At 40.6% G+C, this 20,584-nt stretch overlaps 1 protein-coding gene across 2 annotated transcripts in view; it reads left to right on the plus strand.

The window, feature by feature from the left end:
* Nucleotides 1–20,584, plus strand: part of C5 (complement C5) — a 105,833-nt gene that overhangs the window by 73,233 nt on the left and 12,016 nt on the right. For both annotated transcript variants that reach the window (XM_032308555.1, XM_032308554.1), the window contains 10 exons: nt 296–508; nt 1,047–1,122; nt 3,987–4,146; nt 5,922–6,017; nt 7,352–7,523; nt 9,762–9,964; nt 11,276–11,428; nt 14,318–14,380; nt 15,484–15,565; nt 16,099–16,156. In XM_032308555.1, the coding sequence (XP_032164446.1) occupies nt 296–508; nt 1,047–1,122; nt 3,987–4,146; nt 5,922–6,017; nt 7,352–7,523; nt 9,762–9,964; nt 11,276–11,428; nt 14,318–14,380; nt 15,484–15,565; nt 16,099–16,156 (1,276 nt within the window). The remainder of the gene's footprint in view (nt 1–295; nt 509–1,046; nt 1,123–3,986; nt 4,147–5,921; nt 6,018–7,351; nt 7,524–9,761; nt 9,965–11,275; nt 11,429–14,317; nt 14,381–15,483; nt 15,566–16,098; nt 16,157–20,584) is intronic.

Raw genomic sequence — 20,584 nt, forward strand, 5'->3', positions numbered from 1 at the left:
GTCCGACTCCTGATTTCAGCTCAGGTCATGATCTCAGTGTTGTGAGATCGAGCCCTGAGTCGGGCTCTGCACTGGGCATGGAACCTGCTTAAGACTTTCTCTCTTCCTCACCCTCTATCTCTTCCCCACCCCCCCGCTGCCCCACTGCTTGCTCTCGTTTTCTCTTTCTCTCTCAAAAAAAAAAAGGTAAGAACAGGGATAGTTGCTCTTCTCTCTATTTAAAATATATCATTACTCAGAAGTTGTTAGAAACGGATTGTGCCTTTACCTTGATTTGTTTGTTTATTTGTTACAGGACTACTTATAGGTGAGGTCATATCTGCTGTTCTGAGTCAGGAAGGCATTAATATTCTTACCCACCTCCCCAAGGGGAATGCAGAAGCAGAACTGATGAGTGTTGTCCCTGTATTCTATGTTTTTCACTACCTGGAAGCAGGGAACAATTGGGACATTTTTCCTACTAATTCATTAGTTAAAAGATGGAACCTGGAGAGAAAACTTAAAGAAGGTAAAAAAAAAAAATCTATTTTACATATTGTACATAAAAATGTTGTGACTTTTAAACTAATGGTGTAATTAAACTAATATTTAAGGTTTTATGAATTACACAGAGCATAATCATAAAAGCATTTTTGTAAAAAGAAAATTGTGAGATAGACACAACTATATAAATAAATACTATTTTCTGTAGCATTTGGCTTAACTTAACAAAATGCCTGGATGAGAGACAAGACACCTGCATTCCAACCCCTACAGAGCACTTCCTTCCTTCTTGAATGAGCTCAGAATGTTCTCCTTGATAATTCCCAATTCAAACGATTCATGATTCAGATACTTCTTTCGAGAAGTTTAACACTAGCCGCAGAGCACGTGCTTGCTGCCCAACACCAAAGGAAGTTTACCATTCCAGGAGCTAATAAACACTCTTTGTGTAGAAGTAAAAACATGTAAATATTAAAAAGTTTGCATTATCTGAGAAATTAAAAAAAAAAAAGAAAGAAATGAAGGTCAGTGAAGCACTATGTTCTTTTTCTGGTGCCTCTTAGGATTGGTGAGCATCATGTCCTACAGAAATTCTGACTACTCTTACAGCATGTGGAAGGGTGGAAGTGCTAGCACCTGGTGAGTAGAAGGTTTTGATTTGCATTTTCATAAAATAGTTGATTAATTAACTAGAGAATCTTAATGGAAATTCCATTTATCCATTTGCTCAGGCTGGAAGTGTAGTTCTCCTTCATTGCCTTTTTTCTCTTGCCAGTCACGTCAGATCCAGCAAATACTTCTGGTTGTACCTTCAAAATGTATCCGAAGCTTGACTACTCCCTACAAACCCCACCATGCTGTCCTGGTCCAAGTCACTCCCATTTCTTACCTGGACTATTGTACTAGCCTCCTCTGCTCTTTTTTCTTCCGCCTTTCCCCTCTTTATCTATACTGAACATAGCAACTGGAGTGACCCTGTTAAAACATAAGTTAGATCACATCACTCAGAACCATTTGGGAGCTTCCCATCTTACCCAGGGTAAATAAACCAAACTTACTGTAAACCCCAAGGCCCTACATGGTGTAGCTTCATCTCACCTCTCCAACTACATCCCCTACTATTCTCTTTCCTTCCATTCAAGCCCTACTGGCCTCTTCGATGTTCCTTGAACATATGAGGCATTCCACTTCAGCGTCTTTGCAACCACTGTTACCTCTGTCAGAAATGTTCTTCAGGTATCAGTGTCTAGTTCCCTTACCTCCCTCAGGTCTTTACCAAAACTTGCCTTCTCAATGAGGCCTCTACTAATCATTCTATCAAAGTTGCATTCCATTCCCATCCCAACATTTCGTATCCTGCTCCTCAACTTTCCCTTTCTCCTTAAAATTTATCATTAACATTCTTTCTTTTCTCACCTGTTACCTGTCTTGCCACTAGAATGTAAGCTCCACGTGGGCAGTCTCAAGAATTCCAAGTGTCTGGTACACATCTGACATGTAGCAGGTGCTCAGTAAGTCCTTATCAGTGAAGCATAATATCTTCCTTATTTCTGATGACTTGAAGGCAAGACTGTCTGAATTAACTGAAAGTACACATTGCAATCGATTTTCAGAAAAAAATATTATCATGCACTGACAAAAGTATGTAATGAAAATATAGTGTTCCAAGTGCTTTATAAATTCTACTATATGAAACACTTTTAAGGATTTTACAATCTGGAATAACTGACTTTTAGATTATGCCCTGTAACTATTGAGAGTCTCTCGGATTTCATCCTTCACCTCTTATTTTCTGTAATCTCTCCTTGTGCAATCTCATCTTTGCCCATGATTTCCATAATTTTCCTTGTGCAATCTCATCTTTGCCCATGATTTCCATAATTTCTACACAGATGATTCCCTAATCAATGTTTCGAGGCCTAACTTCTTACCTAAGCTCCAAATCCACATTTCTAGGGATCTGAGAGCCAAAGGCCCTTCCAACATAATCCATGCCAAATTCAGTTTTTTGTTTTGGTTTCCTTAATCTGTGGGCGGCAATACTCTATACAAGTTTGAATCATCCCTTTCCTTTTGGCTCTATATCCAACCAGTTATCAAGTCCTTACCTTAGAAGAGGGTCTAACCATATGCGGGCGGCATGTTTTAAAAGACATGTATACCTCTAGAGCATGCCTTCTAGAGGATACCCTCCAGGTTGCAAGGGTTAGGGCTTAGAAACCAGCACAGCAACAGCTGGGAACTAAATGCTTAGAGGATGAAATGCCCCTCTCCCCAAGAAGATGCAGTAGCCTTTCAGTAAATATCTGGGGCCTCTCGAGAGTTCTCGGCAAGACTGAGTGGATGTTGTTCAGCCAAAAATGCAGAAATATTTGGGTACTGTCCTAGACTGAACTCCACAAGTTCCTTGAGAGAAACACACACAGAATAAAATGGCCAGTATCTGAATACCTTCAAAATATTTTTTGAGGAATACAAAATATAATACATCATTCATTTTATTTTATTTTTAAAGATTTTATTCATTTATTTGTGAGAGAGTATGAGCGAGCACAAGCAGGGGGGAGGGCCAGAGAGAAAGGGAGAAACAGGTCTTCTGCTGAGCAGGGAGCCCCATGTGGGGCTTAATCCCTGGACCCTGGGATCATGACCTGAGCCGAAGTCAAACACTTAACTGACTGAGCCACCCAGGTGGCCCAATATATTGTTCATTTTAGTCATTTTAGAAAGAAAAACGAAAATAAAACATTTTAAGTGAGAGGGAAAGTCAAGTGGTCTCAGAAGGGAAGGGCTGAAGGGCAGGTGGCTGTGGGTGCTCAGAGAGTGAGGGAATGGGAGCAGAAGAGTGGGGGTGAGATAAAGAGGTATTGCGGGGTTATGAATTAGATACATTCTTTAAGAGATATTAGTAGCAACTGAAATTGCTTCAAAAAGCAAAAAACAAAAACAAGAAAACCTCAGTAATCATGATAGTTAAAGCTTCCTTGTGAGGTAGTGAGTTCTGCGTCAATGGCGTGGCTCAAGAGGAAATGGGGTAAACACTCCTGTGAATGTTGGGGAAGGAAATTCAGGCCTCAGACAAGACTTCAGATTAACCAGCTTGTACACATTGTACAATCTAGAATTTTAAGATCTTTCTCTTCTAGGGCTCGTGTTCATACGTCAGTGCCCTGATTCAAAACGATTTGCTTCACCACTATTGTCTTTAACTTTAGAGTAATTTTGTTTTTAATCATCAGGCATCAATTTTTTAGTTTGTGTGCTGGTTAGCAATGTTGAAATCACAAAAGATGTATTGTTCACATTTGTTGACTGAACGTTTTTGGAGATCTTCCTAAAATCTTCTCTTCCCTTGTAAAATGGTGACAACATATTTTAGAATTGTATGATTTAAAATGCTATTTTCTTTTAAAGAATAAATATCATTTTAACTAAAACACACATAAGTTGAAAGCCAAAGGGATTGAACATCTAAATATTAGTTTTTTGATTTTGTCTTTAAGGTTAACAGCTTTTGTTTTAAGAGTACTTGGACAAATAAGTAAATACGTAAATCAGAATCAGAATTCAATTTGTAATGGTTTATTGTGGCTGGTGGAGAATGCTCAACTAGAAAATGGATCTTTCAAGGAAAATTCTGATTATCAGCCAATAAAATTACAGGTAAGGAAACCAAATATAGAGATTAGCAACAGTTTTATTTACAAGTCTGAGTTTTGTTCTCATCCTATTTTAGAAGCTTGAAGAAGGGAAAAAATATATATGCCTTTAAGAAAGTCCTGTTGTGTACAGGCAAAGAATATGAAAGTTCTTCTTGCAATCCTCTTCACACAATTCAGTACAGGTCAGATGAGAGATGCCTTTGACATCTCATATGTCACAGGCACTGGTGGTCCACAGGGTGTAAGTACTAGAGATCTTAGAACAGATAAAATGTACTCACCTGTCTACATACCCTTGGTATAGACTCCATACTTAAAACTCAGAGCTTTCTTACATATCAGGGCTGCAAGGTGTTGTCATGAAAGATGGGACCCTATTTATATCCTGTTAGTAAGAGGGATTAGGGTCAGGTTTATTAATCTGTGCAACAAAGTATTGTATGATGTTAGAAACTACTTATAAACTTGAATTACAAAGTAATTATAGTATCTCTCCAAGATACCAGTACAGTATCTTTTACTCCCTTCTACTCCTTAGAATGTTTCTTTAAAATTCAACGGTGTTTTTAGTTTGGTTGATTGGTTTTGTTTGTTTTGTTTCATTTTTGTTTTGTTTTGTTTTGGGTTTTTGTTTTTGTTTTTGTTTTTGCCTGCCCTAATCTAACCCCCTTCTGGCATGATATCAGGCATAAATGGGTAACAGGAAACTCCTGTCCTTCTGTTGCACCAATAGCAGACTAGGACTCCCACAAGAAACAGAGGGCAACTGACATCATCCAGGTGCTACCTGAAGAATAAAATACTACATTAAATTTTTTCTAAAGATGCCCAGGTATCCAACCACCCATCTGTCTATATTTATTGAACGACCATTCACTGAGCACCTAATACATGCAAGGGTCTATTTAGAACACAATCAGGGAGAAAGTGTGGGAAGGATAGACGGCCACAAAGCTCACACACTGGTAGGGAAAAGTAGGTTATATCTACTAGCAACTCTAATCTACATATAACTGTGTGTGTTCCTTTACATATACAAGAAATACTTACTGAATGTGTACTAAGTGCTAGATGGTAGAGACACAAGAGTGAACAAAACAATTGTGATCAGTGAGGCCATAGGGCTTATGATCTAGCAGAGAAGTCAGATGTCAGTAAGTAATTTCAAGTGTTTCATATATGTTAGGAAAAGGGAAATACAGTTTCGTTGAAAGCAACGGCTCCAATCTCATATGGGAGAACTGGAAAAAATGAGTTGGCCAGGATCCTGGGAGCTAGGTAGGAGGAAGGCAGGAAGAGTGTTCCAAGCAATGCAAACAGTGTGCCTGGCATTTTGAAGTGAAGAGAGAGGGTGGTTCATGCAAATAACTGGGGCCAAAAGAGCGAGGGGGTGAGTGGCATGAAATAAATCTGGAGAGTTAAATAGAGGACACTTTGGAAGATCGTATAAACATTGCATTGGAATGTGACTGCTCTAAGAGGAAATAATATGGGAGAACAAAGTCTGAATAGTGCTTCAGAGAGGGAGTTGTTTTTTAACAGGTTTTGAAGGAGGGGGAGAAATTTGTGGTGAAGAGGTATGAAGTGGAACTTCAGTGGGAAGGGGAGGGAGAGAAAGGCATGTGAAGGTATGCAAGTGAGGAAGATCCGGATCTTCCTGAGAAATGGCAAGCAGTCCAGCTGGAATGCATGAAGGGAGAAGGGGAGCTTAGAACCAGGTCGTTTCATTTTAAGGACACCGTTTCACTCTCCATTTAAAACATTGCTTATTTTTAGGGTACCTTGCCTATTGAAGCCCAAGAGAATGCCTTATATCTTACAGCCTTTACAGTGATTGGATTTAGAAAGGCTTTTGATATATGCCCCACAATGGTAAGTAAGAGTTTCCTTCCTCTAACACTGATAGATAATCAAGTGTTTCTATACCATTTAGTGGGAGGGGCCGCCTTGAAAATAAAGTTAGCTCCAAAATCAAAAGATTGAAGAATTATGATAGGTATTAGAGACCCTCTGGCCCAACCTACTTGTTGACAGTTGCAAAAACTAAGACCTGTGGGTAAGGTGGCTTTAATTGTCCAGTATCACTGGCTACTAAATTATGGAGTGGACAGTAGAACCAAGAACTTGTGCTAAGGAGAAAATGACGTGGTATCCCTAGCTTCCTTCCAGTGTCTCTGGTAATATTACAACATACATATGACTGTTATCCTACAGTGGAGGCGTTTTATATCATGGAACTACCAAGACCACACGATAGTATATTTGTTTCTTTGGGGTGTGCCATTTCATTTGCTTAGAAGCTGAGGGGAAGAGGAGAAGATTCACCTGAGTGAGTCAACGTGGAGGACTCCAAGGGGTAGCAGAGATGTTTCTCTGATCTGGGAAGAGACAGTCCCTGCCATGAGGTCAAACACACCTGCCTGCAAATCAGAAGCAAATTAGACAATGTCCTTCAAACGAGCCTACAGAACAGACATGGAGGAACCCAAAGGTGGTTTGCAGGACTTCATCCCCAAAACAAAATAATGTTTTTAGTTTGTTTCAAGATAATTGTTATTTAAACTTAATAAGACAAAATAATCAACAAGGGACAAGTTCCCAGGGCCCTAGAGGGCCAGTCGACACCTAGTGGTACCTGAGCGAGAAACAGTGGAGCTGGAGAAGAGCTGGGCAAGTGGATTTTGTCCTCATGCACGTATCCAAAATAAATACTTCAGTTGTCTCAAGATAAAGTAATAGAGACAATTTCCCCAGAAATTCTTAGGCTCAAAAAGCATTCTGGCAGCTTGGTTCTTTTCCTTCTTTTTATGCTTTTATTTACTAAAATTCCTTTTGAAAATATGAGTCTGTCCCAGCTATGCCAAGGCAGGGACATGAGGAAAGCTGTGTCTGTGCTCTGCTTCTTCTTCCCAGAGACTACATCTGATATGGGAAGGAGAAACTAAAGGGAAAAATCTCAACAGAGATGAGAACTGAGGGGCAAAAACTGGACCCAGTTTAGAAAAGCACATTTTCCCTCTGAGATTGTACTCTGCTACTTCTCCTAGAGAGATTGGCTTCAGGGAGATACCATCCACTTCCATTAAGTCATTTCTCACTCTACCCTTCATCTTGCCTGCCTGGGGATGGTGCCACCTGGGGGTAGTTCTCATCAGTTGACAGGTTGAGGCTTGACAAACCTAGATATCTTTTGCTCTTGTTTCCAGAAAATCAACACGGCTCTCACTAAAGCTGATTCCTTTCTGCTTGAAAATGCCCTCTCAGCCCAGAGCACCTTTACACTGGCCATTTCTGCTTATGCTCTTTCCCTGGGAGACAAAAGTCACCCACGGTTTCAACCAATTGTTGCAGCCCTGAAGAGGAAGGCTTTTGTTAAAGGTATGACTTGTTTCGTACGTTTATTTGACAAGTGTTTACTAAGCATATAGAGTCTGCTAGTTCTGGGAAGGAGGTTAGGGTTTGCAAAGTTGAATAAGACACCATCTCTGTCCTAAAGGAACAAATCATCATAATACAATATAGTTAAGTGCTGTTATTCACTCATTCAGCATATGCATTGAGCACCTCCTATATACCAGACACTGTTCTAGGTTCTAGGGATAAAGCAACAGACCAAAAGAAAAAAAAAGTCCAGATCCTCATGGAACTTACATTCCAGTTATGGAGAGACAGACAAACATGGTAAGTAAAATATTTCAAAAAGTGAATAGGTTAGTGATGACTGATATGAAGAAAAGTGAAGCAGGGGAGGGAGAAGGTTGTAATTTAAACCTCCCTGAGAAGCTAGTACTTGAGTTGAGACCTGATGGAGGTAAGAAAGCAAGCTGGGGCTATCCGAATGATGTTCCTGCTGGAGAAGCAGCATGTGAATATGCCTGAGGCAGGAGGGCGCCTGGAGCTCCAAGAATGGCAAGGAGGCCAGTGTTGCTGGAGAGGAGTGAGATGACGGGGACACCAGGGAAGGAAAGGGGGAGGGAGTGAGGGAGGATCATAGACGGCCTTGGAAGGGATCACAGGAGCTCCACAAGACCGCTGTACAATGTGCATGGCTCCCAACCAGGCCAGTGAACGGAGGCTGAAATTCAGCTTGTGAATTCCCCTAGCCAGGCACGCTGGGTTGGGTCTGCTTCTGCTCAGACCAAGGGGTGCCTATGTCTCATTCACATCCAGGTGCTGTGGGGCCCAGTGGAAGCCCAACCTTTAACTTCCACTTCAAGTAAAAAAAGAAGGCACTGGAGGACTTTTAGCAGAGAGATGTGTGCTCATTGCCAGTTTATTGCACTTTCCACTCTGGCTTATCCTGTATTGAGTTGGCTATATGTGTATTTCATTTTGAAAAATAAAGGTACCACTTCCTATGGGTCAGGAGTAAAGAGATAGAAACAGGCTAACAGTGATCGCTGGCCAGTGCTCCTATCGCAGCACAGGCATAGTTGGACACTTCTGAGCCCTCTCCTGGCTGAGGTTTTCTAAAAGCTTGATACATGTAACATGAAGTGTACTACTAGGTACAAGATTTGATTTTTGTCATAATTTAAAAATGACTGAATCTTAAAAAGATAAAATAAAATAAAAAGAAAAATGACTGAACCTCAAAACCACTTGTACAGTGCTTTTAAAATAATGCAAAAGAATATCTTAGGTCTTAGAAGATAGGGATCATAAAATCATAGAATTTAAGAAGAGGTCTTAATAATTCAAATAATGTTTGCGCTGAAAGCATCTTCAAAAACCAAAATTTTCATTCTAACTACAACAAATCTGAGTTTTTGAGAAGGAGGGGAAACATTGTCCAAAGTCATGCAAATAACATAATTGTGAATTATAAACTGATACATCAAAATCTTGACTAACCTTCAAAGATGATTTCCAAATATGCCTTATTGTTTTTTTAGAGATAATATATTTTTAAAGGATGTAAAGTGACAAGTCTAAATTACTAGAGCAATAACAAATATAATTTAGAACCTAGTTTATGAAAAGAATTGCATATATGAAATTATCTTTAGTGCTTTACATTGGGAAGAGATCATAAAAGACTGAATTAAGGCTTTGGTCATGATCTCATAATTTCTAGGACACAGAATTTTTTTTTCCAATCAGGGAGAAAAGTTTCCAATTTACCTCATAGTGTCAATAACAACAGTAAGCCTTGCTCTGTGGATGGTGCTTTCTGGTGGACTAAGAGTTACATTTGGTATCTCACCTGAGTTTCGCTGCGAGGAAAAAAGTACCATATACACTTTAGGTATTAGAAAATTAGTCCCACAGGACTAAAAGAATCTGTCCAAATTGACATGGTCAGTTCCTAGAAGGGTAGAGAGTAGAACCTAGGCGTACTAGTTACCAGTTTATTGCACTTCTCACTTCACGACACTGTTCTTCCCAAGTACACGTGGGCTCTCCACGATGACACTTTCAAGTCAAGACAAACAGCACTGTATTAAGAGAACTTATTTTGTATTGGTCTCTTTGAGGAAGTTCTTCCTACAAATGAGTAAGAAATTTCCAGAACTCAGAAGGCCACTACCAGAAGAAACTTCTAGAAACCTGCTAGAATTAATGTCAAATTCGCATTTTTAATTATACTAATGAATGTGATTTGCTGATATTCAGGTGAGCCAGTCGTTTATCGTTTTTGGAAAGATGATCTTCAACAAGATAGATCTGCACCTAACTCTGGTACAGCACATATGGTAGAAACCACTGCCTATGCTTTGCTCACCTTTCTGAGCTTGAAAGATATAAATTACGTTAACCCGATCATCAAATGGCTATCTGAAGAGCAGAGGTATGGAGGTGGCTTTTATTCAACCCAGGTAACATTTCTTTATCTTGTTTTATCCTCCTGGAGACATTTGTCCTGCCACCCACATCTCACCTATTATATGTTCCACACCCATTCTGACCTCCATGCTTTTGTCCACCAAATGAGCATACCTTAGATATGAATCAGTCACTAGAACCAGAGGGCCCTTAGAGATTATATGCCCTGATAGCCTTCTTAGGGAAGAAAGTCATCCCTAGGAGGTTCATTCATGGAGTTAGGGGCAAAGCCAAAATCAAAACTCACATCTCCTAATTCTAAATCCCATACAATCTTTACGATTCTTAATGATCATGAAGGGCTAACAAGGCTATCAACATCCATCACATCCTGTATAATGACCATGTGGACAAATGTACTGATATTCCCTCCCCCCAACATAAATAAAAAGTGAGAGAGATACTGATTGTTATAATTTATTTACCAATGTAAACTCATTTATGTATGTATTTTCTATGTTAGAGCTATTAAGTAGTTGAAGAACATGCATCTGCATTCAAAGTTTAGCTCAAATACTGGCATCTTTTCTGTTCCTTGGATGTTTGGATGATGACAGAATGTGTTTTATATGTTTGTGTATTACAAAATTTAGAGTTAGAGGGGTCCTTCAGGATTACTTTAATCATTATCTAATCTGGGGAGGCAAATGGGTTTTCATCTTAAAGACAGGTGTAAGCTTAGCAAGGAAGAGTGTCCCATTGGTGAGCGCAACATCAATACAAGCAGACAGGGTAGCCACGTATTTGACATCTCTGAGCTAGTCACATTTCCCAACTTTATAGACGAGGAAGATGAGACCTAGAAAAGTAAAGTTCATTCTTTTATTCCTTCAACAAATACTTGTTCAATAGCTACAATGTGTACCTACTAAAATGTAATGGATGCCAAGAAAGACTTGCCTCCACATTACAGTGGGCAGAAAGAGAAAATTAAAACAGAATTATGGGGAGGGAGAGCTCATTTCTGGCCTCCCTGTGGATTTATTTAAGGTGAGACTTAAAAGATAAAATGGAGGCATTCTGCAAAGAGTGACCTGCCTGAGGTCACGCACTCGGGATGCATGGAGAGCCTGGACCTGAGGCCACACTTCCTTCCTTTCCCTGCCAACAGCAGCATCCTTACCCTGGAGGGAGAGACCTTCCTCTTACCTCCACCTGGGGGCCCTTCACCAATTCCACTCAGTCAGCTGGAGTTTCCGCACAGCTTAACATACCCCCACCGTCTCCCAAGAAAGGGTATTTGTAAACACAGGGGATATGTAAATGAGCTAAACCTATTTTTGTGCCTTGCTAATTGTTGATAGGATACAATCAATGCCATCGAGGGCCTGACAGAATATTCACTCATGATTAAACAACTTCGCTTGGACATGGATATCAACCTTTCTTATAAGCATAAAGGTGACATCCACCATTATAAGATGAAAGAGAACAGTTTCCTTGGAAGGCCAATAGAGGTAAATGAAGGACTTTTGATAATATTTCGTAACTGGATGGGGCCTTTGAAATCATGTGTTCCACTCTTATTTTACAAATATATCTATTTACTACTAAAAAAGTCACTGATACCTGCTATGTCCTGGGCACTGGGGAGTCAAAGGCAAAGTATATGAAGAAACTGTGTGCTCAGGGAGACAGTTATTTTAACAGACAGTGAAAAATAAGAGCCTTGACAGGGACACGGAAGGACAGAGCAGGGCCTCCTGACCCAAGGTGAGAGGTAGGGATTTGTCAAATGCATCCAGGGGTGCAGGATAAATCTGGAAGAATCAGAACGACTTAGCCAGGTGAAGAAAAGGGAATAACATTCCAAACAGAGAGAACAGTATACAAAAGGGACAATGATAGAGGGAGAGAAAACACATCCGAGCATCCACCAATGGTTCCAGCTGGCCCTGTGACACATGCAAACTGTGGCATAGCTGGAACTGGCCTTTAGGTCCTCCGACAACTTACCCCAGGTACCCTGCTGGATTTTTTTTTTTTAAGTGGGCTCCATGCCCAGTGCGGAGCCCAACATGGGGCTTGAATTCACAACCCTGAGATCAAAACCTAGGCTGAGATCAAAAGTTGAACACTTGGGGCGCCTGGGTGGCTCAGTGGGTTAAGCCTCTGCCTTCGGCTCAGGTCATGATCTCAGGGTCCTGGGATCAAGCCCCGCATCAGCTCACTGCTCAGCGGAGAGCCTGCTTCCGTCCCCACCTCCGCCTGCCTCTCTACCTCCTTGTGATCTCTCTCCATCAAATAAATAAATAAAATCTAAAAAAAAAAAAAAAAGCCAGACACTTAACCAACTGAGCCAACCAGGCTCCCCTAGATTTTATTTTATGAAAACATTGATGGCCTATGAAAATTTCCCCCTCAAAAGAACACATTAGAAAAACTAGTGTCTGCATTAGTTAGAGTAGCTGCCAGTAAACAGCTGCTAACACACATTTTTCTAATTACTACATTTTAGATGTTTTTAAGTCATATTTAAATATGTGAATAATTGGAAATAGTTTTTGACTATCTGTATCCTCTACAAATCTATGTTTGGAAAAAGTGAATAGGCATGAGAAATAAAATTTAATGCAAAAATTACAAACTAATGGCCCATAGTCAAAAAAAAAAGATAGGTATAGATATATAGATAGAGATATAGACATATTCCAATACTTAGATGTCCATAGACTTCAGGGTACCTGGGTGGCCCAGTAGGTTAAGTATCTGCCTTCAGCTCAGGTCATGATCCTAGAGTCCCAGGATCAAGTCCCGCATCAGGCTCCTTGCTCAGCAGGGCGTCTGCTTCTTCCTCTGACCTTCTCCCTCTCATGGTCACTCTCTCTCATTCTCTCTCTCTCTCTCAAATAAATAAATAAAATATTTAATTAAAAAATCCATAGACTTCAAATAGCAATCTGCTTCCAAACTCCTTTGAAAATCCATAGGATCTGGCACAAGGTGCTGGCAGCAGCAAGCATTCTTCAATCTGTCCCAGTTCCCGCCAGTCAAGGGACATGTGTGTATGCACTTTGTCTGTACTTTGTGCTTGGGCTTCTGCAGGCCCCTGGGTTGGTAATGTGTCTTCTTTCTCTGGGAACCTGTAGAGTTCACCAGAGACTGACATTCTGAGCCAGTGGTCTAAGCTCTCATGAGGAGATCTTGACCTGAACAGCACGGTAGACCCACTGAACTTGGCTGGAATTAATTCTTCTCTGCAGGGGTAATTCTGTAAGGGGCCCCTTGCTATTTTTAAATAATTTAAACCTCAGCCCATGATGATATTATCTTTATAGAAACCCAGGCTAGTAATACCAAGTTTGGAATTCTCTATGCCAGCATTTCCTGAAACATGTTACCTAAAAAAGTTTCCCACACTCAAGAAAGTGTGGGAAACTGTACCTTAAATGAAGTTAAACAAGTTCTTTCATAGATGATACCCCATCTTTAATACATATGTGACTAAATGTGGTGACTCTGGGTAAGAATGGGCAACGGAGGTGCATGGGGACAAGGGCAGGGCAACAGTGTTCATTTCCCAAACTTATATGTCACTTAGGTTCATAGAACTCATTCCTCATGTAGCATCTTGATATGCTGGCTTTTCGATAAATGATACTATATTCCATCAGGGAAATAAGGAAGTTGGCCTTTTTATGTACATTTACTAAAATTTAGAAAAAGGGCTGATGACTTTTCATGGACACCAAATCCCTTTTGCACCAGTGTGCTAAGTAAGGGAATGGCAGGCTACAGATTTAGTGAGAGCAAAGAACCAGCCCTTTGGGCCTCTTGCACAAAATGATCTCCCTCATGCTTTCCACAAATCAAGGGGCATTTATATAATTGAGTTCCTTTAAAGAAGAGAATTCCTTAATCCAGTTCGTTCCTTCACTCTCCTTCTAGAAAGATGGGAAGAAGACCATCAGCACCTAAGGATTTGGCAGGCTTAAGTGAGGTGCTAGGGGTCTGGGTGGAGTGCCAAGTCTTTTGTTAAACAGAGACCGGTGGGAAGTGGAGGAGGCAGCCATCATGAGGCACTGAAAGGCATTTACAAAGAGATGAAGAGCCAGTTTTATCATAACCATATATAAGTGAAGGTGTAACTAAAAATAACTTCTGATATGTTGGTATCACTGGCTTACTCAGGAGATCTCAGACATCATATTTACATGTAAAAGGGAAAGGGGAATTTCCAGCACTTTTTGTGTCTGTGTGCACAGGATTTTCACTGTCTTATCCATTTAATCTCACAAAAGCTCTGAGAGAGGAACCTGGCAGGTGTCCATGAACTCTTTTCATTGTCCTGTCCTCCCTCATCATTGAATAAGAAAAGAAAGCATGGTTTCTCATCCCCTTTTCAGGTGTCTCTCAATGATGACCTCGTAGTCAGTACTGGATATGGCAATGGGCTGGCCACAGTGCATGTAAGTATTTCACTGAGAGTCAGTTTCATGCACAGTGATGTGTCTGCTTGGACCAAGTAGCATAAAAGAAAGTTAGGGACTTTGCCACAAAGTTACAGAAATCCAGGCTTGGGTAACCATGACTAAAGTAGGATTCATTTATTTAATTCTTTTTGCTATCTTGGTAGCTGTACTCACAATTGCTTTTTGCAAATGGTTATGTTAATCCTTGTATGCATATAGTCTTTGTATTTGTGGAAATTATATATATAATTATACATATAGATACATAATTTTATGGTTCTAGACGTAAAGGTACATATGGTGCATGTGTGTGGACACATACACGTATGTATCCATGTTTTCTGTGATTTGTAGCATAGTCACACCTTGTTTATCTAGCTTCATTTAAGATGGATGTGTATATATAAGGGCTTAAGTTTCTTTTATTTTAGCCATAGACTGTGTGCACTTGTGTAGACAACTTAGAAAACTTGTACTGCCAAATGGCTGAAATAAGATCAACTACATATTCTAAGCATAATTTGATATTCTACTGATGATTTTAATTACGCTCTTATCTTTTCCACATTTATCCCTTCAAAGACTTTATAAGATTGCATGGTTGGGTTGGTAGGGAGGTGGTTATCCACTTTTCTGTCACTTCTAGTTGCTCTCAACATACCTACCTCGGGTAGCACCCCTGTCCTATGCACACCTATAATTTGTTGTTTACCGTGGGTGGTGTGGGAGCTGGGAGAAAACCACACTTCCTAGCCTTGTAGTGTTATGCATAAAACTTATTGTACAGGTTCAAAGGTGAGAGGCTTAGGAACTTTTCTGTACAGTCAGGTGCTCAGATTTGACTGCATGAGATTTGGCAAGATTCTGCCAGGCTAGATATCATTTTTTTTTTCCCTACTTGGGCTAGTCAGCCATGTTTCAAATTGTGGGGTTTGCTGAAAGTCCGGCTATTGTGAAATGAGTCTTCACTGCACCCAATTTGCACTGGATTGTGGAAATGATACTTCAAGCATCCCATCTGCAGGAAAACAGTACTGCCATAATGCCTTCCCACTGTCCCGTTATAAATAGAATATTCTTGCTCACTCATCCCGATGCAGGTAACAACTGTGGTTCAAAAAACTGGCACCTCTGATGAAATTTGCAGCTTTCATTTGAAAATTGAAATCCAAGACATGGAAGGTAAAACAGCATGATTTACACTGTAATTTTGTGCCCCTCCCTTTTTTCCTTCCTGTGGTCTTCATCTCCCTCTTCTGGCGGGTTGGTTCTCCCCTCCATTTCAAAAGCAAGTCCTTTTGCTCCCTCTAGTCCTTCTCTAACCATGGCCCCAGGATCAGAGGGTGTGCTTTCTTCTGCCCTGAGAACTTTGATGTGTGGCTCAAAGACCTATCCCTACAAGGGATAGGGGATTTCTAGCAACCAGTGAATCCAGGCATCAGCTCTTTCTCCCTACAACCTTCTCCAAACATGCTACCTTAAATAACTCCTTCCTTAAATTATAAGTTCTTTGAGAGCAAAGAACTGTTATAATTATTAATATTGTCAGTAGCCATGAATTTCCATTAAAATAACCAGAAGTGTCAATTTCCAAGTGATAAATCATTTTTAACTGTGTTCAGAGACCTTTTCACTAATTATTCTGTTCTAACGGGTGCAAAACAGCTAAAAATGGTTTACCGTCATTTTGTTTGCTTGTTTGTCCTGTGTGCTAGCATCCAGCTACAGAGGCTATGGTGACTCGGATTATAAGCGAATCATAGCCTGTGCCAGGTAAGCCTGTTTTCACAAAGGGGAGCGAAGACTTCAGGGTCTGGGTTGTGCCATTCTATTATGTCTTTACACCTTCTTGAATTTTAAGATGGCTGGAAGACGCAAAATTGTGCACTTTTTTAAAAAAATTATTTATTTATTTGACAGATGGAGATCACAAGTAGGCAGACAGAAAGGCAGAGAGAGAGAGAGGAGGAAGCAGGCTCCCTGCTGAGCAGAGAGCTGGATGAGAGACTTGATCCCAGGACCCTGGGATCATAACCTGAGCTGAAGGCAGAGGCTTTAACTCACTGAGCCACCCAGGCACCCCAATTGTGTGCTTTTTAAAGTGCAAGACGTAATGGGTGTTCTTAGATAGCTACTTTGTAAAACTACTTTGTTTTTACTCATAGTTTTTGGCCTCCCATTTTTGGCCTTTTTATTCAAACACTATAATATTATCTTCTTTCTATCTTCCAGAAAGGTAGAGAGGAGATTGAAGTATTAGGAAAAGAAAAAGAAAAAGACTTTCTTATAAGCAGTTTCTACTCTCCTACTTAGAAAAATCATATTCACCCAGCAAAATCCCTAGCCCTTATTAGCCAGTGGTTCTCAATTCAGGCTGCACATGGAAGTCAGCTGGAGGGCTTTTAGAACTATCTAAAACTCAGGCCTTACCCCTAGAGGTTATTCTGATGGTAGCCAGCCTTGAGAACCAGGGTCCGGGGATCAAACCCCACGTTGGGCTCCCTGTTCAGCGAGGTGTCTGCTTCTCCCTCTGCCTCTGCTCGCCTTCCCCTTTCTCCTTCTCCTCCTTTTGCCCCTCCTCCCCCTGCTAGTGCTCCCCCCCTCAAATAAATAAATAAATCTTTTTTTTTAAAGCATATGTTTTTGAAATTATGTACACATACCTTAGTGATCACACAGAGTAAAACAGTGGTGGACCCATGATTAGAACACAGACCTCTTCCCTCTTCCTTTCATAACCCCTCAGTACCTCCTGTTGTGCTGTTTCCTTAACTCTTCACAGAAATCTCAACAACTGATTTCTGTGGTTGGTATTCTGCTGATTTTGCATGTAATCACAAATGATGTCAAAGCACTTAGAAATTCCATAGAGCTGTATAATAGATTAGAGCAGAAAAGGATTTGGGGGGATGACACAATGAACCCAGAAGCTGAAACACAAAGAGGTGAGGTGACCTGCTGAGTTCTCACGGAGTTGGAGGTAGAGGCAGGGCCTCAAGCCCCAGACCTTGACACTCAGGTCAGGATCTAAACCACCTCTTTAGTCAGTATAACCTAAGACCACTGACCTCAATGAACAGCACACTGCTTCTCACCACCTCCTTCCCAGCCATTTCCCATCCTTGTCCAGTCTCTCCTTTTTCAGGATTCCCGCACTGGCCAGCCTGCTCACAATACCTCCTTCCGTCCTTGGCCAGTCTCTGCCCTCTGTTCGCTCTCAAACACCCTTCTTCATTCCTTCATGTCTTCCCGCTAAGGTTTCCCTTTCCCACCCTCCTAACTGCCATTTCTGCACTTGGGTACCTCTCTTCTGGAGGAGGAGGCATGATCACAGTTGTGTTTAAATTCCAAACACTGGTCACAGGGAGATGTGAGCAGACTTGTTGAAGGCAGGGCCAGAATCCTGCATGGGACCCTACAGTGGGCACAAAGGAGGGCTCTGATGGATCAGTGGGACCCCTGGGGGATAGCCTCTAACATGAAGTACTCAAGTGACCTGTGGCAAATCGGCTTGCTTCTCTGGGCCTCTTCTGTAATGCAGGGATACTAAACTATCTGTTCTCCAAGTGTCTTTCAGTTCTTATGTCCCACAACTCTGCGATACATAAAAAGGCTCTAACAAGATGGGATTGGGAGGGAGACAAACCATAAGTGACTCTTAATCTCACAAAACAAACTGAGGGTTGCTGGGGGGAGGGGGTTTGGGAGAAGGGGGTGGGATTATGGACATTGGGGAGGGTATGTGCTTTGGTGAGTGCTGTGAAGTGTGTAAACCTGGTGATTCACAGACCTGTACTCCTGGGGATAAAAATATATGTTTATAAAAAATAAAAAATGAAAAAAAAAACTCATTCATTTAAATTCATTGACAGGAGGCCTAATTCCAGATTGCTAATATACAAAAGAAAGCAAATAGAGATGTAATATTGAATTTTCTAATTTTTTTGGCTTTTACCAGTTGGGAACAGAATGTTCAAAAAAGCCAGGTAGAATATGCTTTGGCTCTGTGAAGTTAAAGTAGGTTGGATAAAGTCCAAAAGTAACTGTGTAGTACTTATTCATGTGAAAAAATCTTTGCCTTCAAATATTCTCTCTCCTGACTTAAAAAAAAAAAAAATGCCTGCATACAGTTTCTGTATTCAGGGGGTCTCTTTCCTATAGTTAGCTTTTTACAACCTCTCTGTTGTATCCGTAAGAAAAGAAAAAAGGATTTCATTTCTCTCCTTCTCTCTGAACAAAATGCCTTTGGGGGAGATTGCTGTCTTTGGCAGCAGGAAAAGGGCTTCTCGAAAGGAACATTTCTGTTCCATGGTTGAAACAGTCACCATGGCAACCAGTCATCAAGGCTCCAGCAACTTTTCATAGACATTCTCCACTCAGGAGGCCTTTTTCCATTCTGTTGACAGAGTATTTGCATCTGTGAGCAAGAGTTCTCTGCTCCTGGTGATACTCACCCATTCAATTAGGGAGATGTCCAGATGTCATTTTACAGTTCCAGTTTGTCTTATAGTCTGTTGTTAATTGTTAATTTTGTGAAGAATGGGACTAAATTTTTGTAAACCAGAGATTTTATGATATCTTTAATTATTACAGTAACTAGTACAAACAAAACATCTAATAGGGTCTGCCCCAATAGGTGTGATTGGGAAAAAGAGATCCCCTGCCACCTCGCTAACTCACATAAAACCTCCCATTTAACTAATTCTCATTCCTTCAGGTGAAATCAGTTTATCTTCCCACTATGAAGCTGTCTCCCCAGTTTCTTCCTTTAATCCTGACAGATCTTCCAGGCTCCACTCTCAAATGTCCAGCCTTCTCTCAAGCATCTTGAGATGAAGCTGGAACCTGAAACTCAAGCTTTGCAGAACCGCCCTCGCTTTGCCCCCATCCCTGGTCTTCAGCCCCTGACCTGCCAGTTTACCCCTTTTAAATCTTCTAATTCCACTTAATGGCAGCACTAATCTCTGTCTCTTAAAACAAAGCCTCAGAATTATAAAGGTAAACTTGAAACACAAGTTTATACTTCTTCACAGTTTATTTTACCAAGAAAATGAACTCCAGAAAGGGAAAACAATCGGTAGAAATCTCTCAGCAGAACTGGGGTAAAACTCAATTTTCCTGATTCCCCAGTTCACTGGCTTTTTTTTTCTTCTCTTATCAGAAAAAAACAAAAACAAAAACACACCAAATCTCTCATTTTACCGCCTTTGCCTTTTTCCTTAGCTTCCTCCTGAGCACGATTCCTAGATGGAGGATAGTCCTTAAAACATTTTTTTTTAAATAAAGTATCTATTGTGGAAAATTTAGAAAGTATAGAAAAGCATGGAAAAGAAAAGAGATAAATCACTTACGATTTCATCATCCAGAAGAGAGTAGCTGCTAACATTTTCAGGTATTTCCTTCAAGCTTTTTCCTAAACATGCTTATTGAGTCGCTTTTGAATATAGAACAAATTTTCTTTTTCAAGTGTGCTGCATTAGAAAAAGAACTGGAATGAGAATCAAGAGATTTATGCAGCTCTGAGGTGAACTAGTCATGTGACCTTGACAAGTACCTTACTGTCATCCTCAGTTTCCTCAACTACTTTGTTAAAAGCTTGGGCTGAATGACCTCTACAGGTCCATTTAAAGTATCGGTCAAGGGACACCTGGGTGGCTCAGTTAAGTGTACGCCTTCAGCTCAGGTCATGATCTCAGCATTCTGGGATCAAACCCCACAGCTGTCTCCCTGCTTGGTGGGAAGACTGCTTTCCCTCTCCCACTTCCCCTGCTTGGGTTCCTGACCTTGCTTTCTCTCTCTCTGTCAAATAAATAAATAAAGTCTTAAAAAAAAATAATAAAGTATCAGTCAAGAGGTGCCTGGGTGGCACATTTGGTTAAGGGTCTGACTCTTGGTTTTGGCTCAGGTCATGATCTCAGGATCATGACCTTAGGGTAGTGAGATAGAGCCCCGCATTGGCCTCCATACTCAGTGCAGAGTATGCTTGGGGTTCTCTCACTCCTTCGCCCTCTGCTCACGCTCACTCTCTAAATAAAGTATTGGTCAAGTGAGCAAAAAGTTAGAATAGATAACTCTAAGATCTCTTGCAACACTAACATTTAGAGGTTGCAATGCATGTATTATAGTGAGGCAAGTAAGGGCAGACACAAATTAAAAATTAAAACCTAATAAAAATATATGTTTATAAAAAATAAAAAATTT

Source organism: Mustela erminea, chromosome 12 (assembly GCF_009829155.1).
Source record: "Mustela erminea isolate mMusErm1 chromosome 12, mMusErm1.Pri, whole genome shotgun sequence".
NCBI classification, from domain to species: Eukaryota; Metazoa; Chordata; class Mammalia; order Carnivora; family Mustelidae; genus Mustela; species Mustela erminea.